This window comes from Cavia porcellus, unplaced genomic scaffold (genome assembly GCF_034190915.1).
Source record: "Cavia porcellus strain 051 isolate PalLab524CR breed Dunkin Hartley unplaced genomic scaffold, mCavPor4.1 scaffold_22, whole genome shotgun sequence".
Lineage (NCBI taxonomy): Eukaryota > Metazoa > Chordata > Mammalia > Rodentia > Caviidae > Cavia > Cavia porcellus.
Window position 1 is genome coordinate 56,044,169 of NW_026947505.1, and position 26,988 is coordinate 56,071,156.

At 36.4% G+C, this 26,988-nt stretch overlaps 1 protein-coding gene across 14 annotated transcripts in view; it reads right to left on the reverse strand.

Annotated features, from left to right (window-relative positions):
* Positions 1-25,922, reverse strand: part of Map3k7 (mitogen-activated protein kinase kinase kinase 7) — a 54,255-nt gene extending 28,333 nt beyond the window's left edge. For 13 of the 14 annotated variants that reach the window (XR_010042018.1, XR_010042017.1, XR_010042012.1 and 10 more), the window contains exons 1-11: positions 25,501-25,922; positions 15,738-15,848; positions 13,358-13,423; positions 12,859-12,904; positions 11,701-11,839; positions 9,183-9,307; positions 6,370-6,498; positions 4,420-4,550; positions 2,824-2,905; positions 1,104-1,234; positions 506-635 (exon numbers count right to left, since the gene is read on the reverse strand). Coding sequence is in view for 2 of the 14 variants with exons in the window: in XM_063233250.1 (XP_063089320.1) it covers positions 506-635; positions 1,104-1,234; positions 2,824-2,905; positions 4,420-4,550; positions 6,370-6,498; positions 9,183-9,307; positions 11,701-11,839; positions 12,859-12,904; positions 13,358-13,423; positions 15,738-15,848; positions 25,501-25,620 (1,210 nt within the window). In the remaining 12 variants the exon portion in view is untranslated. The remainder of the gene's footprint in view (positions 1-505; positions 636-1,103; positions 1,235-2,823; positions 2,906-4,419; positions 4,551-6,369; positions 6,499-9,182; positions 9,308-11,700; positions 11,840-12,858; positions 12,905-13,357; positions 13,424-15,737; positions 15,849-25,500) is intronic. The other variant, XM_023564082.2, reaches the window with a different exon arrangement.
* Positions 25,923-26,988: the final 1,066 nt, after the last annotated feature.

The following is a 26,988-nucleotide window of genomic DNA, read 5'->3' on the forward strand; positions in this document are numbered from 1 at the left end:
GAACCACAATCAGCTTAGCTACTTTTGCCACAGGAGGGAAGGAGAACTAGACACTAAAGCTGAGTCACAGCTGGATATAAATTACCATTTCTTGCTAACTTCAAAACAAAGTATTTTGCTATTACTTGAGCTTAGCACAAATATCCAGTAAAATCAGTCCAAATCTGCAAACATTTTGGTTTTGGTCAATCTCAACTTCTCACTTAAACTTTAAGCTGACATGTGGAGCACAAAGAATTACATGTAATAAGATCTGTAACTCGGAAGATATATTTTATTATCCAAATAATTGTTCAACTCGTATTTTTCTTATTTAGAACTCAAGGTAAATGCATAAACTGTCAGAAACTTAGAAAGTATACTCTTCTACTTTCTGCTTAAAGGAAAAAAGAAAAAAAAAAAAAAAAGACATAAGTAAACCTGACATCCCCACTAGAAAGTACGACACTAAAGTGCCAAAAGGAATGCACACTTCTACCCCTCTCCAGAGTGCAGCTCCTCTTACCTGTGGTCGCCGTGATCCGGGCTTCTATCTCAGACATATCAGCACTCATCCTCTTGCCCTCAGAAGCTGGAGGTAAGCTCTCCACGCTGCTGCCACGGGACGCTCCCAAGCTTAACCGGCCAGATTCACTCTGTTAAAATTATAGGTCAATCTCAATTACTAAGGTTCTTCAGATGTGGCAATCCTGGGCAGCCTAGAAGACAGATACCAAGTAGAATCCTCGTGGATCCCGTGCTGCTCTTAAAGGCGAGCGATGTTTGCAGAGAGTGGGAGCTACAGCTGGAGGGGACAAGTCAGGGAATACCTTTACGAAAAGGTGGTTGCTGGAGTTGGTTAAATGCTCCAATTACTAGTTAATTTAAATGCCTCAAGCAAGAGGAGCAAAATCAAAAAGGAAAAACAACTTGTTTGGTAATAAACGGTGGGAGAACTCTTTCTAAATCTTTGTTATTACACTTACTTGTCTACTTCAGGAAGATGACTCAGGACTTAAATAGTATATAATGGCAAATAATTTCAACTCAGCAACATTTTTAGCTAAATTTATGAGTATTGGTAAGGCTACCATATAATTTTACTTTTAAAAAACATAACAAACCTGTTGCTTTGGCTGATTTTTCAACAATTTTGATTCTAAGCGTTTAATAGTATCATTCGTAGCAGAAACTTGCTCCGTGTTAGTGTCACTTTTATTACTGGTATTTGTAGAGGCGATGTCCATGAATGAGCCTAGGAAAGCAGAAACTTTTTTGGCTAGAGGTTGTGGATAATACAAATGTTTCATTCAATAATGTAAACTTAAATTCTTTTCTAATCTAGCAAGATACAAATAGAAATAAAAATATAAAATGATTAAAAATAAAAATATATACTAATATATACTAATAATGGATACGTCAAACAAACCCAATTTAAAGCTAAGGATGGTACAAAAAGTTATCATAATGCTTTAATCATCATTTACAGTCAGAATAATTTGAGGTAGCATAACTAAGGACAAATAACTGGGAGACGATGAGAGGATGAGTGAACATCAGGGGGAGTATCTGGAGGTCAGTTTGGAAAATGGGAAATCTGAGTTCCCCTTAGCAATCAAACAAGTAGCTGTGTATGTGGCCACACTGGGGAATCTGTAGATGCCGTCTTGTGATTACTCCCATTTTCCCAGAAATAACAAAAAAGGTCAGCTGGAAATGGGGAGTCAAAAAGTGTTTGCGGTTTTGTAACAGGGCCTGAACTATAAAATTATAGTTCAGGAAAGAGGAGGAAAGAGGAGATGGCTACAATGTAACTGTCCAACAGCATGAAATACCTGTCTGAAGGCAGTACATGAGTGCTGTTTTAGTCACACTCAGTTGCACTGGTCCAAGCAAGGAATAAGCAAGTGTAATCAGGACTGTGATTTAATCAAGCAAATTTGAGAACGGGCAAGACAGCTAAGCATCATTCCTCACAAATCACAACAGATGGCTGCAGTGAGTGAAAAGATGAAGGAAAAAAGGATGTCAGGGGATTAAATGTCGGCAAAAAGGTGGAAGGATCAAGGGAAATCGTGGAAAGCAGGAGAGGGATTGGTAGCAAAGGGAGACACAACGTACAATCTAGAGAAACGCACTTTAGAATTCAGAGGAACTAAAATTGTTTTCAATAAAATGGGAACTGGAGAATAGCTAGCCAAATAGTTAAGCACCTCAAAAATAGTTTATCTTGTTAATGGCAAAAGAAATAGATCAGTAAATATATTTGTTAGTAAAAATGAAATTTTAAGTGCAGGATAAATCTGTGTACACACATAACTTGTAGATGTAATTAAATTAATGAAAGAAATGCCACATATTTTGACAACTAAAAATTTCCTAAGTCAGAGTGCTGGTTCTACTATTTCTTATGACTACAAACTAACGTTTTCACTATTTCTTTAAAAATTAAGGACTGTTTAACTAAAACATAGGTTATGAAATATCTGTACAGAAGAAAATCAAAGGCATGCTATATACATTTACAGTAATTTCTAACAGTATTTAGCAATATTCATAGAAAAACTTTCAAATTAAGAATGGTATTCACAGCAATATGATATCCAATCTTTTTATATATAACTATGTAAAAAATTCCAACACTTAGAAGCAGGCATTAAGTAACTCTTTAATCCAGGTACCTTCACAAAAAATGATGCACCTGGAAATCAAAGTTCTGTCAAACACACAGAATGAAGGAATTAAATGCCAATGGGGAGAGCAGCCCTTGCTTCTGGATTATAATGTCGCAGGAACGGATAAAATAAAGTCAGGATGCTATTTTTCCATTCTATCCATTACCTGTACTGGTGGCAGAGTTGCTCTGCCCCTCATCTGAATACTGACAAGGATACTGTAATGGCTCATCTGCTCCTGGAAAGTACTAGACACAAAAAGAAAGTCACAATTTAAACAATTTTAAATTACATCCTTTTAAAATTAATTTGAAATGTTTGGTTAAATTATTTTCTTAGAAATCTGACTGCAGCAAAGATGCAGCTTTATTTTCTGTAAGGCATATACTAGATTTGAAGAGCCCTGAGTTTTGATTCTATAGAGTTGACAGGACAAACTCCCTTCTGAAACCAACTGCAGACAATGCCATGCACCTGTGTAAGCATCTACTTTATAGGGAGCCTAGATAGTGTTGAGGAAAACAGCAAATATTCTCTAGAGGAACATATGGAATAGAGCAGCATCATTTCTCACAACTATATGAAACACATTCATGTTCTCATACCAGTGACATCAATTTCCAAACTGTTGCGATGACTGTTAGTCTGACAACTGAGACTGGTAAACCACGTAGAACTGTGAGGACTAACATTTTAATTATAGAATGCCTCTCTATGAATTAAGTACATTAATATTAAAAATATTTGCTGGATAAAAAATTAGAAGGAAAAAGAAAAATCCTCTCAAATACATAGCACATATGAATAAAAGAATAAATAATTTAGATAGCCTAAAGTTTTAATTATCTCAAGATACTTCAGGTTTGCCTTCACTCACATACCGTTAGAGTCTACGGTTCTATCTACAGCTAGTTCAAGTTATTGCCTTAGTTATTTTCACAGAATAGACAAACTAAATCTTCTGCCATTTAAGAAATCACCTGAGTCTATAGTTGAGAAGATTATAAGATTCTCCTGCTGAACAAATAATTCATTACTTTCATAAGTAATTCAACTTATTTTCTTTTTTTTTTTTTTTTTTTTGTCTTTTTCTTTTTTATTGGTACTGGGGATTGAACTCATGACCACACATTTGCAAGGCAGACACTTATGCCGCTGAGCTAAATCCCCAGCCCTTAATTCAACTTATTAAAGCTAAACTACCACTTTATGATTTTTATTAGCATTCCAAAAAACTGAAAGCTTAAAATATGTAAAATAATTCTAAAATATTTGATTTACAGACTAGGAAAATTTGTCATCTGAAAAGGGTTCTTCTAAATTAAAAGTTCCATTATCCACCCCCCCCCGAGATTTGTAGGTGTGAGAATGTAACCTCTCTAATGCCCGCATAAATAACTGGATTCCTGATGAAAATCCCTACCAGAAAATTTAAAACTTAGGTAAGCATGCTATTAAAGTCTTATATACCTAAGTCCTGTGAAGGCTTTAGGTCTAATCTAATCCCGCTTTTCTCACATTACAGATTAGACAGTACCTCCAAAAACAAATAGTGATGTAAGCAGTATGAAAACTCAAGTCTAGAAAACGACCCTAGCCATCTTTTCATTATAAAGAACTACATTTTTCCCCAAAAACAATGTTTACTCTTCTGGTTATGTGAGTAATAAATACCTACTCTTACTTGGAAAATACAAAGTATAAAACTCAGTATATATTTAAATTCCCTTAAACCTAAAGCCCCTCTAAAGAAGGTTTATACCCGCATCAAATGAGTCATTATTTTCACAATTTCTTCCATTGAAGGGCGCTGAGAAGGATCTTTCGACCAACAACGAGTCATCAGGCTCTCAATGGGCTTAGGTAAATTTTTGATCAATGGAGGTCGAGTACCTAAATTAAAAAGTAGAGGAAAGGGAAAGAATGTATTTACCCAAAGAACAGTGCAGGCTTTTTATACATTTCTCAAGCAGTATTTATTTTACAGACATTGTAATCCAAGATGTATATTTTTGGATTAAAATACAGTAGACCCTTAACATATGAACTCCATTCATTCCCAAGGGCTGCCTGTAACTCAGGTTGAAGGCTCAGGCTCCTCTGAATGGCCTTCAAGGTCTCTCTCCTGGAGGCAGGTAGATCTCAGAGTCCTTAGACAATGGCCCAGGATTTCTCAACCCATACAGGAGAGGACATTGTAATGTTCCTTCCAGAACTCTGTAAGGCCTGGATTTGTATCTGAGACCATCTAGAAGCCTAAGTAGGAAGCATCTGGGTCACAACTCAAGACTTAGGTTGTAAGTTAAAATTAAAGTTAAAATTAAAATTCTGGCAATAACCAAAGCTGTTCATAGGACAGACAAGTTGTAACTTGATGGTCCACTGCACTTTTTTGTCTTTTAGATTAACATTTATTTTACCTATGTATATTTTCACAAAAGAGAAACCATACCTTCAAAAACAACACATTATGGTAACAGTAAAACTTAGAATTAACAATATTTGATATGACATAAACAGTATTTTAACATAGCAGAGGCTTAAAGTGTTTCATTAAGTAAAATGATGGTTTGAGGAAACTTGACCTGTATTTTCAAATTCATTGCAAAAATTTCAAATGTATTAAAAAATCATCTTCTGTATTCAGAACATTGTTAACTATGACATTAAACTGACTTCCAAAAGAACCTTTTGTGTAGTTACGATTGTTGTGAATCAATTACTTTTAAAAGTTAAAACTGTTGAATTTTTGTAACTATTAAGGTCTCTATATAAAGAAGCCCTCGAATATGAGATCTCTGTAATTTAACCAATTAACAAGTTAGTTCTTTGATGCCTTCTTTCACTGACATTCAACTGAGAGACAGTAAAAATAAACTATCTTAGTTAACGCTGTAGTGTTCTTCACAATGAAGTTTAAGGCAGTAACACTGAGGTTAGCTGGGAAACTGATAAAATAGCTAGGATCACTCTCATGGTGGTACTGTTTGACCAATCTATAAATGACCTAGACAGATAAAATTTATTTTTAATCACTTAGGAAATAGTGTATAAAATGTATAAAAATATATTAATCAGAATAAGTATAGTCAAGCAATAGGACTGAAATACTAAGAAAGTAATTTTCCTTTACAAAAAGATTATTTTCTCATGCAAAGATAACTTCATTAATGAAGATGCCCTCTAACATATAAGCATATGTGATTAGAAATTTTACTAGAAATATAAAAGGATCTGAGGGATGTAAGATCGCTGAATTCTCAAGTTAGTATCACTTAAAAATATGAGACTTGAGTTAGAAAGACTGGGATTCACTGAGTCTCAGCTTTACCATTGAGGAATCTTGTGACATTAGCCAAGGTATTTAACCTCTCTAGAACTTAAGTTTCTTAATTTGTATGACAAAGCAACAGTACTCACTCCATAAAAATGGCGAGAAAATATAACCCAAGGGTGAGAACTACTCTAGCTGTGCACTAATGGTCTCTGCCCTGGTGCAGCCAGTAAATCCCCTCAGCCCCATAGGGAGCCAGAACTCTCGCACTGTGCTGCTGGATCTGGGAGCAGAAGACGGTAATGGGAAAGTAGTCGGGTAACAAAGAACTGTACACTTTAATGTCAGGGATAAGTGGCCTTTAGGTGTGGTCATAGGAACAGTCTTTCAAAGAGGAAATGTACACAATATATAAAAGAAAAGTTTCCTTTCACAAACCATTATGAACAGCCCACATGATTCGGAAAGCTGGGCCGCCAATCTCATCAAAAGGTTTCCGACGCGTTATCACTTCCCAAAGGATAATACCCCAGCTGAAGACATCACATTTTTCACTGTAATTGCTACCTAGAAAAGAAGGCAGTATAATCTTGAGACTTTTTCTCCACATGAGTTATACAAACAACAGGTTTCATAAATTTTACAATGGGTATCTGGACAAAAATAAGATGCTATCACATACAGAGCTAAGAAACATTGTTTTGGAAATATAGTACCTAAATCTTTTCAACAAACACATTTTTAAAAATGAATTAAGTATCAACAACACAATGAGAAATGTACTTTGGGAAGTCATCTATTTTGTATCTTTTCATCAGGAGGCACAGGCCTTGGCTTTTTTGTATACTTGGACTGATCCTTCCTTTAGGGCACAGCATGAAAATGTCAACAACTCTCTCCCATGTATGTATTTATTTTAGGGTAATCTGGGGTTGAATCCAGGGTCTTGCACACACAAAGCATGTGTTCTACCACTGAACTACAGCCCTCTGTAAATTTTTAATTTTAAATTTTGTCCCCATTCTCCAATGTATAGTATAACTTTGCTATCAAAGCAAAAGCATTTCTAATTTAGTGCTTTTCTCTCAATATAAAAGAGACAAGGGACTTAGCTGAGTGGCTTATCTGCTTCCCTGGCAAATGTGAGGTCTTGAATTCGATCCCACTTCCAGAAAAAAAAAAAAGGCAAGAAAAACAGATAAAAATCTCAATTTGTAAACTTAAAAATCAAATGATAAAAATTATGGATAATAGATTTACACTAAGCAGATTATATAGTACAACTTAAGAGAACTAATTTGGTGGGTCAACTGACACAACCCACCAACCCTCCCCCACGAATGTACCCCCGTCGAGTTACAGTAATTCCTACTGTTATAGTGATAGCTAGCTTCACATGCTAAGTGGCACACTGCAGCGCACTACAGCAATGACACTGCCATCTAACTGGGTCTGCTGGTGCCTCCAGATGATATTTTCCCGAGATCAAGGATGTGGTGCTGGGCTTGATTCATGATGCAATGCTAGGATTAAGGGTGTGAATGTCATGGGTGGGTAGCCCGGATAAAAATGTAAGGGACAGAAAGGGCTGCTGCTGTCATATTTTGTTACTTTCCTGCTGCCTTCTTCCCTGCTGGGCCATGAACTGTTTCTGCCCTGTGATGTCCCTGCCTTGGAGCCAGCTACTCTACAAAGTGCAAGCCAAACAAACCTTTTCTCCTTTAACTTTGGGTGTTGGGTGTTTTGTCTCAGCAATGAGAAAAGTAATTAAGACAAGTGTCAAACATATGTATTCCATATACGTGATAGGATTATCTTCAGAGGATAAAAGATGCTTCCAAAAGTTGAGGAGTATAAGACAAAAGAGGCCTTTATTTCAGGAACATGGGGAGAGAAGACTGGCGCACTGGCCGCTGGAATCTGGCGATCTCTCTCGCGGACACGTGGCGTGGGGGAATATAAATAGCCTAAGCTTAGGGCAGTGCCCTAAGGCCATTAGAGATGCACAGGTATTTCATTGGCACACGTTTGGTGCCAGGGACAGGTTCTTAGGGATGGGGGTATAGGGTTACAGGTAAATCTATAGGGGCGGGGGAGGCAGGAGCCCCTTAATTTGGCTGAGGCCTCTCCTGGTTAAAGTGTCCGGTCTGGGCCAGCAACTCTTTCAATACGAAATACAGGACATTACTTAATTTTGGATAATTTAACACTTGCTTGTCCATTAACTTTTTCATTAAATTTTTAAGCAAAATAATCCCACTCAAGTGACAATGCAGCATATATAATTCAAAGATACTCCTTTAGATCCTGAATGAGCTATGAAAGTATAAAAAAGTACATACAATATAAACTTGGTCTTTATTTGTAGTTCTCGGTATATATTTCTGTCCAGAAATTTATTAAAGACATGCTTATTTGAATTTTATACTTTTTAACTTGTAATTGCTAGAAAACCAGTACTAAGCATGGTTTATTCTCATTATTGCTGGCATTTATGTTTTTTAAGCCTCCATGAACACTAACTTAGTCACACTGAATCATTTTTCCTTGGGGGAAATATAAAGTTAAGTTCCTGAATACCTCTGTTGCAGAAATTTTGTCAATTTATCAATATAAAATTTTATTTTATCTTTGTTTCTGTTTAAAAACATCTTATTTAACATGATTTCTTAACACTGAACTTATAACACTGTAAATTATGCCTGATGAATACCATCTAACATGTACCTTCTTATATTCTCTTACATAATTCTAGCCTTCTTGTACTTAGGCAGCAGAGCAGGTTTAAATGGAAAAATCACTGTAAGAATGGAGAAGACACTGCTCTGGATAGATGGCAAAAAGGCGCCTTGTTTACAGTATTAGTAAAGCAGCAAGGTGGAGCAAGCTTGCTGGGCGAGCTCAAAAGGTGTATGCACTGCACATTTCTACTGCTTGTAAATATTGTCCAAGTGTCACAAGCACTGATTTGGGAGTTAAAAAGGAAATTTAACAAGTAGGCCATTTTGTAATCACAGAACCTGTGAACAGTTAGAATCAACTATATGTATTCTTGAATCTGCACAAAACATGCCAATTTAAGCCCTGCATTAAACAAGGGATCTAAATCACATTTACTTAAAACATAGACCAATATATCCTTCAAAACTACCTACTATGTAGAAAACATGGAAATACAGAAACTATGAACACATATTGGATTCATATGTAGAGGCAGATTATCAATCACATTATGGTTTTATTCTAAATACCTTCAAAAACTTCAGGTGCCATCCAAGCAGCACTCCCCTTGTTATTGGTCATATGTGTCTGAATGTCACAGGCTGTACCAAAATCACAGATTTTTAGAACTGTCCCTCCTGCAACGAGCAGCAAACTGTTGGGGAAAAAAAAAAAAAGAAGTTAAAAAGCCAATATTTGATTCTAGAATAAGAGGGGGCAATTGCGGAGATGGAAAGAGTTAAACAAATATTATTAAACTTCTGTGAAATGTTACTTGGTCACTGTAACAGCTTAATAGTTCAGAGAAATATCAGCAAAAATTAACTGACCACAACCTAGAGCTCTCTTAGGGAGCCTTCTCTTTTCTTTTCCTTTTGACACCAGGCCCTTGCCCTTACCAGGCTGGTTATTATGCCACTGAACTATCCCCAGCCCTAGGGAGCCTTTAGACTCACATTCTGATGTCCCTACCACCAGCTCCGTGGTCTTTCCTGACCATATTTCTCTCTGGCCAAAATAAAACATGAATTTAAAAAAACTTCCAATTATGGTGTCATGAAATGGCAGTTTAGTCATAAATTAAAGATAAAAATAAGTTAATACATAAGGGAAAAAATGGTCTTTCTGTTAAATGCCTTTATTTTGAAGATGTTTCTGAAAATGTCCAATCCCCAAACCATTTTCCCATTGAGAATAAGAGGCTTGGAGGAGTCCAAGTCTATGTGGTTAAAATGACCTAATGAAAGACTTCTTGAAAATTTTCTCAATTTAGAATTCTGTAGGTATCATTATTACCCAACTAAAATTCCTTAGTAAACTGTTCTTGGAAGGTTTTGGTTTTCCTGACAAACAGAAAGATAGATGGGTAATGTAATTTGCATAATTATACCATAGTAATACTCCATAGCAGGCAGTACATGGAGTCTCATTTTACTTATGAATTTTTACAAACTTTTGTATATAACTTTGTACTTAAATTCTAACTGGAGAGATTTAGAAAACCAGCTCTCTTTAAGTCCACTGTGATTAAGACAGATCAGATAAACTGTTATTCATATCTTCATATTACCAAAAATCCCTCTATGATAACTCTATGAGGTGGAAAAAATATGTAAGTGTAATTTTGTCTAAATACAATTCAAGTGGTGGTGCATGACTGTAATCCCACCACTTTGGAGGGTGAGGCAGAAGGATCATTACAAGTTTGAGACCAGCTTGAGCGACAAAGTGAGCTCAAGTCCAGCCTAAACTGCATAGTGTGACTGTTACAAACAAACAAACAAAACATTTTCTCTTGTCTCACTGTTTTTGCTCAAATTCTTATTATTCCACACTCAAAGCAAATTATAAGTACTCTGTAACTGCCTTCCTTGTTTTAACCTCGTACATTCACTATAATTGTTTTTTGAGTAATTTTTATATTAATAGAGCTTTATTCATGAGACTTTCTCCAACCCTAACCATGACATTCAACATGACTGAAATCTAAATTTAAATTATTTTCATAGCCAAAAATAAAAATGCCATGAATCTAGAGTTTAAATGTTATTTTACCAGGGATCGGTTAAAAAGAAAACATTTTAAGCTGTGAATTGGAAAAAATGTGCATTAGTACTAACAATGATTCCAGGATTTTAAACCTCTGTAGAATGCATCAGATTAGACATGATAATGAGCTAGATCCAGAAAGGATGCTTTAAACCTGTATCAAGAAGATGAAATAATTTATGACTACACTACTTCTTTGTGAGTAGGACGCCTCTTAGAATCTGAAGACTGATATGATAGTAGAGAGAAGGTAAGTGAAGGCCTTCTTTCTCCTTCACATGTAAGTAAAAAACGTAAAAAACAGAAAGAATGGAAAATACATTTCTCACGTATCTTTTCTTAACTTAATTGAATACTCATAAAACAAATAAAAATTCAAAAGTTTCAGCTGTCTTTTGGTTCCAGGAATTGAACCCAGGCCTAAAGTATGCCAGGCACATGTTCTATCGCTGAGCTATATCCTCAGGTCCTGGATTCAGCTTTTTAAAGAATTTTAAAGTTCTTTTAATTCCCAGCATTCTCAATATGGAGAAATCTGGAATATTTTCAGCCTCCATTATCTGACAGCAATGATTTTTTGCTTTTCCCTAAAAAGACAAGTAATATCACTTTACAAAGTTTTGCAGAAAATCTACCATGTATGGATATTGTGCTAGTTGTTAGAATACAGTATGGGTGACGTCAGATTTGTTTTGCTCAAAAATGACTCTCTAGTAGCAAGATCACATGCTGCAGGTACAAATTATATTTGGCTAACATTCTAAGAGTATGATAATCTAAGGCAGGAGTTATTAAAAATAAAAATCCCCTGAAAAGCAACATCCTAAAATGTCAACTCAGGTAAATAATTAAATGATGAAGGTGAATGAAAAATACTCTTGAATAGGCCAAAAGGGAAAAGAAAAGAGAAACTCATGGGCAAATAATTACCTAGAATTAGGGGGGGTAGGAAGCAGAGGAAGTGAGGGAGGAAAGCTGGGTGTCACACTACCCACTTACTTCGGTGGTTTCAGGTCCCTGTGAATTAGAGCTTTGGGTTGCATGCTGTGTAGGTAAGCCACTCCTTGGGAACACTGTAAACACCAACTCATTGCATGGGCAGCAGTGTAATACGGCAATGGTTCGGCACCATGCAGCACTACAAAAGAAAGGCACAAACTAAAAAGAATTTTATTGCATATAACAAAAGATACAATGTGGATGCAAGCACTAAGGCAACACAGATGGGTATTTTTCTACCTACGATCCCATTAGTCCCTTTTATTTTCTAAATAAACAAGATGGAAATCTCGTAATTTTGAGAGGATAACTGTCTCCTCAGTATTTAACATTTAAAATGATCTCTAGTTATTGTTATGTTATTCATACATCTAAATAAAAATAATATACAACATCACACTTTTTCAAATTGATAGATTTCCACAAAAATAAAAATTATGACCACCTTATTATGAGCATGCATCATGCTAACTATACAAGAGATACAGAGCAACAGTACAGAAACAAGATGCTTACAACTATATTACCAGTTAAAACTGGTGTCCAACCCAATAAAATAATGGGATATTAGGTACCCATCAACAGCAAGAAACACACAGGCACAAAGTAAAAATTTGCATAAAATATTAACCTAAAAATAAACATTTTTATTATATGTAATTGTTACTAAAGTACATTATACTTATTTACATGGCTAATATATTTAGAGTGAAAAATCTCTATTCCACAAAGGTAATATGTGGTACACAAAATCTTAACTGTTACAATTAAAATTATCTGTGAATTGAGTTTTCACAATTTTTTTTTGAAAAGTAAACAGTGATAAGGAAGAATGGTTAGTTCTAAAATGATGAGGCTCAAAGCTTAAAGTAGTCACAAAGAAGAAACATTTGAATGTATTTTAAAATCTATTTAAAAAATACATTTTACTTTACTTAAATGTTTTTAACATAATGGAAGTATTATCAATTTAAAAACTGATAAACTTCCAAATTTCATATACTAATGTGGCATCTTATGTTTTAATTTTAATCTTTGAAAAACTTCTTTTGGAACTCTGATAGCACACTGTGAAAGAATTAAGTTGCCTATGATTTACACTGAAAGTTTTCAAGTTATTTTAATCTACTATATACAGACAGATGTAATGATACTCACCATTATATAAAGAGCCCCCTTCAGCATATTCCATCACAAGACATACCTAAAAGAAATGCATACCAGAAGAATTAACTAGAGCTATAGTAACTTAAGGGGCCAGAGAGTTCATTTAACCTCTGAATTTTAAAGATGCATGAAAAATTATTCTTTTGGCCTCTATTATGTAAAAGCCTCCACAGGAAGAAAAAATAGGTATCTGTAAAATCTTGTCTTCTAAGAGTACTAAAAGAGGAATTATATATAAAAAACATAATCACAAAATCTTTGGGGATTTTCTGCAGTGCTAATATGTTGATGCTTTCAAAAGCTTTCTAAAGCTTTATAAGAAGGTAAGTTTATGTATGCAATTCCTCCAATATACTGTTTTGTTAAAAGATTAGAAACAAATTAAACCTATAAAATACAACTGTTTTCTCAGAATACAACTGAGACATCAGATCAAAATAGCTTCATAAACTACATCTGTCAAATCACAACGAAAAAGTTACAGACTTACTGGATTCAAGCAGGCTCCATACAACTTTACAATATTAGGATGGTTCACACGGGACAATTGGCGAAGCTGTAACAAATTAAGGATGCTTTTAAAGTAATTTTTGAGAAGCTGATTTTATGACATTGTTAAAATCCTAAGGTCTTACAAAATATTTTTAAGAATCATTTGGCAATTACCATGTAGTAAGCACTGTGATCACAGGCCCTAGAAAATACCAAAGCCTGGTCAGAATGACACAGAATCACTGTCCTCCAGCTGTTTAGTTCTGAAGACAGACATAAAGAAAAAAGCATGTAAAGTGCTGTAATAGGAGCTATGAACAAGACATAATTAGTAAGTAGAAGAAACTAAGCATGACGCGACATCAGGACATAATCCCCGACAGCACTGAGTAGAGGTATCTAAGTCAAAGGCCACGTTCCTTTTGTCACCATCATCTGTACAGCTACAGGTGAACAGTCTATTCACTTTGTGTATGGCTCTGTCTTACCATAACTAATTATCATAATTATTATAGCTCTGCAAGGTATCATCATTTTCATTTTAAAGGTGAGATCTAAAGGTTAAGATTTAGAGAAAATTAAATGGGTTATGAAAAGTGCTACAGCTAGGGCTTGAACTTTTTTGGACCATCTGACTTATTATGTACTCTTTCCGCATACTTGGCTCTAATTTCATTTTCTATCTTGAAGTAACGCCCCCTTCTCCACAGCTCCTGCCTTAGGAATTCTACCCTGACCCGCTGCGGTGATCACTGCGGACTTCTCCTGGCTGCTGTTTTAATCTTCCCTGATCCAGCAGTTCACACTGAAGTCCGCGAGTGGTTTGGCCGTATTCATGTTCCTTTTTCCGCATCTCAGACTCCTACTAATGTACCTCCCTGAAAAAGGCTGTTTCTGGCTTTCTTTTTTCTTTCTTCCTGTCTCTTCTTCCTATATAAGGCTGCAAGTTCAGATGAGGTCTACCCCTTTTACTATATGCCACAGAAAGCTTTATCCCTTATAGCCAACATTTATGTAATTTGTTAACTTAACTGAAAAAATACCATGAATTTCTGTAGTTACACAGTACCAATAATCGACAATGCAGACCCGAAAGAGCTGAGTTATAAACTGGTACTGGGAAAATTGAGAAGCAACCAGACTTATCTCAAAACTTCCAAGAGATACAGTGGTAGCATCAGGTACCTAATAAAGGGGAGTAGAGAGCAAATGGTTGAAAGCCCCAAGGAGCCCTTTCCTCACTGCACACAGCTCGGTACCTACAGCAGACCATCCTCCGCAGACTAGAGACTACAGTCTTTAGAGAAGGTGTAAAAAAGCAGCTACTGGACTGGGGGTCACCAAGCACCAGTGAAGAGATAAGCCTAAAGTAGCTGCTCTGGGAAGCAGGAAATTAGATGAGGGACAATACAGGGGATTTAGGTTTCATCACTAAAAAGGTTAAGGAATCTTTTCCTCTTTAAACGGACTACTGAGTCCAAGCATTTAACAAATATGCTATTTCTCTCAGCTGAGTGAAACTGCCGACACAACAGTATGTGATCAATGACCTTAGCTAACCACAAACAAAAACCACGACTAGAGCAAGGCTTAGGCAGTCAGATCACTGCAGCATATGATTAAAGATTATCTTTCCTCTTGATCGTATTAAACCATCACCAGTGTTTCTCCTTGCAGCCATGTCAAATTACTTTACCATAACGCAATTAACTTTTCATTTCTGTTATATATTAAAAATATAAAGTACTGTATATTTTAAAATTATACTAAAAGAAAAGACATAAATTCAGAAGACTTAAAGAGAAAAGTTTAGCTAATAAATGATAAAAATGTTGATTTTATCGAATATTCTGGTCTAATATACAGAGTAACACACAATAAGGAATAAATCTGAAAACACAATAATCTTACTAATGAAATTTTCCTTCAACATCCTATCTGTGAAAGAACAGAACTGTAAATATTCATGTTAAGGAAAACAAATTTGAAATTATTTTTCTTTAATGTCATTTGAATTTTTAAAAATTCAACTAAAAAATGTACACATAAATTTCCCAACTTAATTTTAAAGTGTGAAGGAATATTAATTCTTTTCCATTTCAAAATTAAAATATTATGCCTTAAAATAGATCTGAATTCCATGAATGAGACTACATATTAATTCAAGGATGAATTAATTTATATAATAAATCTATTTCCCCCTAACTTTAAATCAGACTTAAAAGTAGAATGATGAAATGTTCCTACACCACCTCCTCTGGTTTCGCCAAATTGCTGAAGCTGTTTATAGAGAAGTGCCATCTGAGGAACTATGCCTTTCACATGTTAAATTCAGAGTATCTCAAGTGAAGAATTATAGAAAGGTCAAATCAACTTACCTCTACAATAAAAGCTTTCCTCTCAGATTCACTTTCTATTTGCTTAATAGCCACATCTTTTGCTCTCCACTTTGCTTTGCAAACTACTCCAAAAGCTCCTCTTCCAACAACCTGAGTTTAAAGAAAAATCCACATGCATCAGAAGCAAACAGATCCAGCTCAGCATATAACATTGAAGTTGAATTACAGAAAATTTAGAAATAGTGTAATTAATACTGGATTTGCCACTTAGTAGAAGTGCTCTGGTTTGATCGTTTGTTTGTTTTTGTTTTGGTACCAGGAATAAACCTCGGGGCCTCACATTTGTCAGGCAGTGCTGTGCCCCTGAGCTATATCCCAGGTTCTAGCCTGGCTCTTAAGTGTCACCCAAAAGCTCATGAATTGAAATCTTGGTCCCCAGATAGCGCTGTAAGAGTGGCAGAATCTTTGCAAAGTGCGACCTTCTAGGAGGCAGTTAGGTCACTAAAGGTATGCCTCGCCTCGGAAATTACTCTCCTTTTCTCTCCCTTCTTCCTCCCCTTTTGTTTCCTAGTGGCCATGGAGTGAAGAGACCTCTGTCATGCATTCCTTGCCCTCATGTTGTGTCCTGCCACATGCCCAAAACAGGGTTAAGCAAACACAGACTGAAACCTCCAAAGCTGTGACCCGAAATAAGCCTTTCCTCCCTGCAGTTATTTATCTTTGGTATTTTGTCACAGTGATGAAAAGCCATCCCATGAGGTAAGTAAGAAATCTCACTGAAGTGGAAGATAATGACATGAAGTTCCAAAAGCTTTGAAAAAGTATGGTCTAGACACTCCATTCTCAAGTACAGGTAAAATTTAAAAAAAGATGAAAGCATAAACAAAGTAAAGAATTTATTAATTGCATAAAAAATTAACATGGGTAAGATAAGAGTAGAAAGAGTTAGAAACATAAAAATAAAGGGCAGGAACATATGATAAATGTTTTAAGCTACTTATAAAACAACTGAGTAGAGATACGGGATACGGGGGAAAGGATTAAAAACGTAGATGAAAAAGGCTCAGTCATGGTGAAGGACACACAATGCAGCGTTACTTATACATGGAATATACTCAGCAAAAACCACAAAGTCCTGATACATACAGCAACACAGACAACGTCAACATTATACTAGGTAAAGAAGCAAGATACTAGAGGCAACATGTGAGATTTCATGTCCATGAAAGAAAAATCCATAAAAACAGAAAGTAGATCGGTAGTTACATAGCACTGAGGGGGAAAACCGGAATATAAACTGGTAGCATGTACCCAGCCAAGGTGATGACATGGTCGACAACGGATTTATTTTGATGGCTGGCGAATGACAGATTTACAGAAGTCACTAAATTGTACACTTCAAATGAATGAATTTTTATCCCATCTTTTCTAAGTTGACTATAACAAAGCTAACTCTAATTAGTAAGATCAAATGCTTTAGGGGTTGGGGATTTAGCTCAGCACCTCAAGCGCTTGCCTGGTGAGCACGGGATCATGAGTTCAATCCCCAGTACCAAAACAAAACAAAGATCAAATGATTTATTATTACCTACACTGTGGACACTTATGTAGCAAGTAAAAAGGGGGCACTGGTAACAGCTCTAACACAGTAGCTGCAATTTGGATATATAAGCACTCCATCCATGGTTCAAATCCTACTTCAAGAGTCACATAAAACAGCATTAACATTTATCATATTGCTCAATATATAAAGCCAACCAAATGGTTAACATTTATTGAATGTTTATCATATGGCAGGTATTATGTTTTTCATTTAATACATTTAATCCGGCTCTATCTTAAAATGTAAACAAATGGAGTCAGAGGATCGCAATTTATTTAAGATCACATGGTCAAAAAGTATTCAGAGGCCAGGATTTGAAGTTTAGAGTATGTAGTGACCAGCACATTGGGCTTTCAGCGTCCTTCTGTCACTGGCTAAAGCAAGCGACCAGCTCTAGGGTAAAATGCAAGGCAGGCCATCTGTGGAATCTGGTCTTTCCTTTGGTGAGTTTTTCTGTTATGTTTCTAGTCCTATGTTTTCAGGGTCCTTCTGATGTTCAGGCTCTTCTCCTTCACACCTCTCAACCTCCATCCACTTTACTTTTCCTTGAATGAGTGCTGGCTCCCTGGCATTATTAGAATAACACAAAGAGCACTCTAGGCTCCAGAACCAGATCTGAATTTGTAGACTCTATTTACATGTCAGCTCTTGATGCTGAAATAGTTAATGTCTTTGAGCTTCTGTTTTTGCATGAGTAAAACAGAGATGTTTTTACATATCTTTCTTTTTAATTAGTGAATTTCTATAGGGCTTCTTCTAAGCATTTCCCTAAATACTCCCAAAGAATAACAAATGCTCGTAGTTTAGTATGAATGAGTATAAGATGCTAGAACATTTATTTCTATCAAACTAAGATGAACAGCAAACATCCTAAATTTTTTTATGACCACATTAAGAAGATATAGACTAACCTACCTGTTGATATCAGAATTATGAACAAATGATTTTGAGTAAGTTCGTATATTCTTCAACCATGTATTTACAAATATATCAGAGCAACTGGTAGTTAGGAGGACTTGTCTCTGCTTCATTTCTCTATTCTGAAAAATGTTCACGAAGGGATTCCAAACATTACGTACATTCATGGATCATACACTTGTCTGAACTGTTTGGGGCTCGTATTACCATTTGTGATCCATGAGTGACACCTAGTGATAAAATGATGGCTGATTCCGAGTCAATTTAAAATCATGGGAACACAATACTATATGGGCAATTGAGGACATGGTAACTTTTCTCTTTTGCTTGAGACAATAATTTTCCAGAATACTCTGAAATATGAAAGTCCATGATTTCAAGAAGCTCCACTCTCATTAAAGATACAAGATTCTTCACATGCAGAGTGAAATAATAGAATGTAAAATGATAATGCAAGGAGTCCAAAGCAATACATATAAACTGTAACATATCAAAGAACTGCTCTGAATTCAAAGGAATAAAGTTACAAGGACAAAGCTCAGATGGTGAAAGAATTAAATTCCTGTGTATCAAAAAATGACTTCCACCATCACGTCCCTGTAAGCATCTCACTCTTCTGTTTAAGTTGCTTTTATACTATTTTGTTTTGTATCAACTTATTATGTGTGAAGGTATGGACAATTATTTCAAAGAATAAAGGAGACATTATAGTAGCTACTGTTGATTTCCTGTTGTCTTGAAGTCCTGTGTCATTTGCATTGTTTTACTGTGATCTGTTTTGTTTTGGTTCACTTTATTTTATTCTTTTTAAAATAATAATAAAAAACTTTCCTTGGGGCTGAGGTGGTGCTGTAACAGTAGCACTGGGGTCTAAGGCAGAAGGACCACAAGTACAAGGCCAACCTAAGCTGCACAGTGAGTTTAACGCCATCCTGGAGTACACAGCAAAACCTTGTCTCAAAATAAACCACCCCCAGAAAACAAACAAACAAAAGAAAAAAACCCAATCAACCAATCAATTTGAGGTATATCAGATGATGGTTTGGGACTATAACTTAAATTCTGCTAACTGTTATTAAAGCTACTGTACCTAGTCTTGCATGCTTTATGATATATATATATATATATATATATATATGTATCTTATACACACAAGTATCCCAAACTGCACATATATAAACCAGAGTGCTTTATTTTACTGGTGGAAAATAATTTTTAAAAAATTTAGAGGCCATTGCTCTAATAGAATTCACTGATAAATCAGTTACTGGGGCTGGGGATTTAGCTCAGTGGCATAAGCAGCACCTGCCTTGCAAGCAGGTCGCTGTGAGTTCGATCCCCAGTACTGATTAAAAAAAAAAAAAGAAGAAAGTCAAGTTACTGTCTGCAACTTAGCTCTCTCAGACTGACAGTATAAAACAATTCTCTGCTGTTGGGGGAAAATATTAACAGTGTACAAATTTTTAAGAAAATGCCTCTTTCTCCCAAGGTTTTGAACACTGGCCAGGTAAATATCAGTGAGTTACACCTCTAGCACCTATTATTTTAAGACAAGCTCTTCCTAAATTACCCAGAGTGGCTTTATACTTGTGATTCTCCTGTCTTAGCTACCTGAGTAAGACAATGAAAATGTTTTTATTTTGTAAATTTTTAAATATTTATTTATTTAGTCTTTTTAAAGACAGGTTTTACTATGCAGTTCTGGCTGGCCCTGAACTCACTGTGCAGCCCAAGCTGGTCTCACAGCGATCCTTCTGTCTCCACCTCCTGAGTGCTTCAATTAGTGTTTGCTGAGTTAAATGTTTTACATTAATTCTCTCCAGGTATGTATTTATGGTTTAGTTCTTTTGATTTCGGGGGGGGGGGTCTACAACTCATTAAAGCAGACTTAAATTTAATAAAAAATAAATGATATGAGTGTATAAATATTTTTATGAAATTATTGTAAAAAGGCACAAAAATCACAGAATTTGTGTGTGTGTGTTTTAAGAAACTGATCCTGTTAAAAACTAAATTCTGTATGGTAAAAGATTACTATATTCCTTCATGCAAGTCAAAATAACCAAATGCATAAACTGAACTAACTTCCTGGAAAAGGAATACGCCCTTGTGTTCTTGATTTACTATGAAATAGTTCATCTTTATTGTCCCCAACTAAGGTTATTTTTAGTTCAGTGACTATAGCCATTAGTTTGGTTGGCCCTGTTCTATGGGCTATGTGAATGGACCATTGGCTATGCTGGCTAGAAATCTGGAACATGACAGAACAAGTACAGATCTAACATTTATTAGTTAGGACTTGGGGCCTCCAACTATTTCAGAACTTCAATAGCTATTAATAAACTGTGGCACAGGAGAATTGTCATCTGCTGACAAGACAGACGATATAAAAAATAAAGCTTTGATTCTTTCTTCTGAATTCTTCATATAGTGTCTTAAAGCCTGCCATAAAATGTCTTACCCATTTAATAGGACATTCCTTTAATATTCTCAGTTTATCTTTTAACGTATATATGCAGGATTAAGAAATATTACCTCTGTCATGACTTTACTACAACAGCCATTCCAAATTTCTGCTGAAATCAATGGTCACTTAAGTTTTACAGGGAAAAGAGTTTGCTTTGGATATCCATAATTAAATAGTGGCTAGCAAATCTACAGATTAAGCTTATTCACACCACTAAAACTTAGATTTTTCTCTGTTATCAGTAGATAATCAATATATTTATAACGTAAACCAACAAAAATATATATACTGTTAAAAGTTCTTCCTACATTTCCCCTTCCTAGTATATTTTAACTTTTGAAACAAAGCCTTGAGAACCTCTTTAATGAAGCTTAATACATGTAAATGTTCTTGTGATTATACAAGTCTAATACGCTTGCTCATATGCTGTAACTGCATTCAATACTCTGCTCTGTCTTTTGCAAAGCAATCACTGTAAACAGGGTCTTTTTAGTATTTCAATAAAAGTTCATCTATACTTGGCTAACTCACAGAATCTGGCCCTGGACAGCACCTTTTACCTCTGCTAAACAAGAGTGTTTGCTAAGTATAACAGGGTGTAATGGAACCAACACTGGAATAAGAATCAGACCTCACTTCCGGTGCAAATGGTGCCATGGCCAAGTCACATAACTGATCTCACCCATTTCATTATGAGTAGTGCAAGGTGAGCAATTAGTTCTCACAGTTATGCTTTGATAATTTCATTTGCTCATTTAAGTACGTATAGAGAACCTAGGTTTGCTAGGCCTTGGGGTGTGGATAGGACACCTCTCATTCAGTATTTTGGTGAGGAGGATACACAATTTCAGTTAGTACTAAATACCACAAAGGATAACAGAAATGACAAGTTTTTGGTTGCTTAAGGAAAAGATGCTCTGAGGAAGGGAGATCTGCGATGAGATCTGAATTTGTGAAAGGCTAATATACAGTCCTGAGGGAAAAGCCCTCTAGGAACAGCAATAAACAGGGACAATTTATCTAAGTGACTTTTCCTACCCATGATGGTGACTTTATTCAAAACCTAGTAAAAAACTTGTCCTCTTTTCATGACTCTTCTGTGATTAATTTAACTTCCAAACTACGTGCTCAACATAAGACTATATTCACAGCTTTAAATTCATGGTTCCGACAATGTAATTAACTGTTCTGTTTATTGTAGTCCATAATAAGTCATATTTTTAGAGAACGTCCTAGGATTCTTCTGTTTACTTCCCAGAGAAATTCAACAGTATTATGCAGAGAATGCTTGTTAAATGCTCAGGACCAACTACAATAAAAGAAATCAGCATTTTATATCTGCATTCTCAGAATAAGGTTTCATTATAGAGTACTTCAGAAAAAACTGAAGTGACACTAAATCCAGTGGAAGGAATAAGCAACTCATGAGCAAGAAATCTCAGATTTAGTCTCTAGCTCTACTATTTACTTGTGGCTTCTGGCAAATTAAACGCTATGACTGTTTGTTATTATCTGTAAAATAGGGATACCATTTACCCTGTCTACCCAAAATTAGCTGGTCACCAAGTAAGTTCAGAAGCGATCACATCATGACTGCTGTCCTTAAAGAATTTTTAAGTTTACTGTGGAAACAGCTTAAATACTGGAAACAATAAATGTGTTTTTAATTTTCAAACCAGAAGAATCATAAATGATTTTATTCAATCCCTCATTTTATAAGGGGAATCACCCATCTTCAAAAGGAGACTTGTACAAAGGAATAAATTACGGCAGAACTAGAAGAGCAGCTTAATTCTCTAAGTGCCCAGAGCAGCGGTTTTCCCATGCCGCTCTGCGACCTCTTCTTCCTCAAAGTACAGCTTACAACGCACTCTAACACGATCGACACTCAAATCCAGGAAGGCAAAACTTCATGACTTAAAACAAAATACGCAAACAAAATATGCAAGTGGACTTCTAAGGCTGATAATTTACGTAACGTAGCAGCAGAACTGACTTTAAAAGGTGCAATACATAATACTGAGCCAGAATATTAGGAATTATATGATTAAAAGCGCTTGGTATCTTAGAAATACTATCCTTAAATATTTGGTCTGTGATAGGAACTCTTATTTTGCAGAGTTTTAGTTATATTGATATGATGCTGATTCAACCATGTTTTTGAGAAACGTCAAATATAATTTTTTAAATGAGAAGTACTATACTTGTTATGGTTTACATCAAGAATGATCTCCAAAACTGTCAAGTGCTCAGAGGCAGCACTTCTGGAAGGTGACTGGTCACCAGGGCTGCTAGAGGTGACTTGCTGTTAGAATGTAGAATCTGGATGGTTGGAAGGTCACTGGGGGTGACTAGTAAGGATGTATCTCCCTTCCTGGATCCTCCCTGCTCTGCTTCCTGGCCACGTGACATAAGCAGCTTTCTTCTGTGGCAATTTTCCACCATGCCATTTTGTGGCAACCATGGACTGAACTGTGGGTCGCTCCTTTTTTAAACTGTGGGTGTCACGTAATGTGTTTATCTCAGAGATGAGAAAATTACTAAGATATTTGTTCATGTAAGTTTCGGTTTCCATCATTATTCAACTTTCCTAGTTATGATTTAACCTAGAAGTGGAATCTAAGTTCAAACAGTTATTGAGTGCCTTTTTTTGGTGCATCATGGATAGATTAAATATTACACTGACTTAACGTGTACAAATAAAGAACATGATTTAAAAAATTATGAAATAGGGGCCGGGGATTTAACTTAGTGGCTCAAGCGCTTGCATGGTAAGTGCAAGGTCATGAGTTCAATACCCCCTACCAAAAAAAGAGTTATGAAATTGTTTTGACATCATAAAGGACTAAATCTCTAATGTGAAACTGGATACTAAAAATGTGAAAGAGCCACAACAACAAAAAGAAATTCCTAAATGACTGTCCAATAACAGAAAATTTCATCTAAAAACAAAACGCATTTCTCAGAAATGTCTTAAATACATTTCCCCGTTTCAAATGACCGATACATAACTGAAAGAAGGGTTTTAAGCATAAAAATGTAATCACGAATGAAATGGTTTTAAGGAAAGCACATTGAAGTTATAAATGTCTCCTTAGTACCACCTTTCCAAGAAGAATGTAAAACAGTTTAGAAAATAGTATGCAAAAACTAAGGCTGTAAGAATCACATGAAGTAAGTTTGTAAAAACATCTAGTAGACCATGAAGTACAAGTTATTATTATATAACAATTCATACTCTACAAGCATAGCAGTGCACCGCAGAGCAGACGCAAATGCTTATTTAAAAACTGCAATTCTTATATACTGACTCACTGAATTTTCATTCTTAAAAAAGAATGTTAGCCATCAACCATCCACTTCTGAAAAAAGAACTTATCATAGCCCCAGTGGGGGTGGGGGGCACCTAATTTTTTTTCTACTCTTTCAAATACTGGTCTTAGCTACTTGACCTTAAAGCAGGTCACTCACTGTTCTATCTTCTCTGGACTAAGCTAAATAAAATGTAACAAACACTGTGTTGGGTATTTTGCTTGTACTGTTTAATTGGGTCTGTTATACAGATAAAAGAGAATTATCACTATTTTATAATTAAGGAAATTAATAGTAAAAGAGGTTAGAACACTTGTAGCCAAATCACATTGCTAATAAGTGATATACTGAACCTTTCTCTTAACACCACAAATCTCGGTCTTTCTACCACAGTACCCTGTAAGATGAGAATATTCTTACGAACAAGATGTTCTCTAACGGTACTTTATGCAATTAAAAAAAAGTTACTTTATGAGTCTGTAGTCCATTATTCGTCCTAGACACACACAGGAAAAAAGTACTCACGGAATGTTAGGAAGCTTATTACTCCAAACTTACTACTACTGTAAAGTAATTTTAGTTTTTCAAAGAAAGTAAAGATAACTCAGAGTCTATTAGATTTCACTAGGACTTACAGTGCTATTATGGTATGGGTAAAGCAAAGCACTCAACTTACATATTGTAGAAAGATAATACTTCCCCCCTCCTCTCTTTCTGTCTGTCTGTCTCTCTCTCTATATATACATATAAATAAACGTATATATATATGCATATTTATTTTCCTAAATTGTAAGATCCTTAGAACTAACCTAGTGTTAAGAATTTGAAAAGAAGTATTAAATGTACAGTGAAATACTGTAGTCTATACATCGCTGTCGAATAAAGATCGTACTAACAACGATTTCTGGTCTGCTGTTACGTTCTGGTTGTTACTGTAATGTTTATTTATCTTTCCAGAATACGGTTAACTTCTTTTCATCATACACTAGTCTATGTTACTAATGATGAAATTCACCTAAGTCAGCCCAAATGCAAGCAGAACGCTCAGTATTACCAGTACTATCCTATGGTATCAGAGAAAAACATTTTACTACATTTGACGCTACTCATTTAACAAGCATTTTCTTGAATGTCTATACATACTGTGCTAGAAGTAGAACATAACTCAATCCTAGGCCCTTAAAAACACCATGTCCGGCGAACTGAAACTTCACAACCGGCAGTTTTTGGTGAATTTACTACTTAAAATAATGAAAACAGCTGGACCACACCACTTCACCAGTTATTCTCCTGTGTGAGGTGGCCAAATCCAGGCACTAGAGCATCAAACTCAAACTCATAGGAGTGAAAAGCTTAGGGTAAAAGATGCCTTTTGAGCTCCAAGAGTCCTCCCTACACTCCATCTCTGCGCGGCTGTGGAGGCTCCTGGCTGCATCTCGTGAACTACAGCGGTCTGGGGAAGCACCTTCTGGGACCACCGACTCGGTCTAGACCTCGCTCACCTCTTCCACCTCGATCTCCTTGTAATCGATCTCTTCAAAGTTAAGGACCTGGGAAGGGGCTTCGATCATCTCACTGGCCGAAGTCGAGGAGGAGGAGGAAGCCGCGGAGGCTGTAGACATGATCCCTCGCGGCACCCGGGGGTCCCGGGGACAGTGCCGCCCAGACAACTCGGGTGAGACCAGCGCTCACCCGCCTCCGGGCCGACTTTCAGCCTGGAGTCGTGCAGTCCTGTCACTCGACGATCCGTGGCGACGGACGGGACAGCAGCCACAGCAGTGTCCCGGCTCCGGCTCCGGCTCCGCAGGGTTTTCCGCTGTCGGGCTCCGCCCACCCCACTTCCGGTTCCGGTCCGAAATCGGAACTAGGAGGAAGGGTGGTGAGCTGGAGGAAGGGGAGGAGAATTTTGCAGTTTGGAAAGAAAGGAAGGACAGGTTGGGGGTGGGGTGGAGGAGGGTGAAACGCTAGCACTTGGACCGCTAGAACAAACTTCGCGAGACCTTTGTAAAAGGGTCTCACTGACTGGGTGCTACCGCGAGATCCGACCCGGTGGCGCAATTAAAATGCGCGACCGGAAGTGGCGCGGAGCAGGCCGGAAAACCAGCACCAGTGGTTATTTGGGGAGCAGCGGGAAAGATGAAACGCAATTTCGGTTCTGCTTCATGACTTACGTCGTTCCCCTACTTACTCTCTTCTGAGCGGCCTGCAGTCGGGCAGGGAAGTTTTGCATTGTTTGTTGGATTGTACTGTGTTTTTGTGGCTGAGATTTTCAGTTGTAGTCGAAACAAAATTGAGCTGTTTCTTTAAGAAGTCCTGCAGATTGTTTCCTTTTTGGTGTGGGGAATCCGTTGGGCTTGCTACTTTGAACTGTTCCCAAACTAAGAGATCCTAAAAGTCAGCTCATTGTAAGAGCATATACAACCTGAGTTAACACCATGAATGCTGAGTGCTCATAAAGAGAAGTTGATAATTTTGATGTTAAAAGTTTTGCAGATTATATGGGTATTTACAATTTGACATAATTTGTTGTGTTCATCTCAAATTGTGGACTTAGGTGTATGTAGCACTATGCAAGTGCTAAGCATTTCTTTATGAATCGTTTACCAATATGCAATCAAATGATTTTGTGGCCATTTTTCGGGACACGAGAAAGTAAATTCAGAGAGATTAAAACTGTTTGATTCTCAGAGGCAGATCAGTCGGCTTGTTTTGTTGTATTATCAACACAATTTTTAGTTTTAAGGTAGTTGTTAACCTTTAGTCAGTTGGACCTAAAGAGTGGGGAAAATTGAGGTTAGAAAGAGGAATTTAAGAACCAAGGGCAGACTTTGCAAATGTTCAGTCTCAGTGGGAGGCTGAAAAGAGACTGGGAATGCAGCTCAGCAGTGGAGGACCAGCATGCACACTGGCTTCAATTCCTACCACGGGTGTGTGGAATGGGCAGTATTCTGACAGAGGGATATGGGACAGTAGTAATACAGTTGTCACTA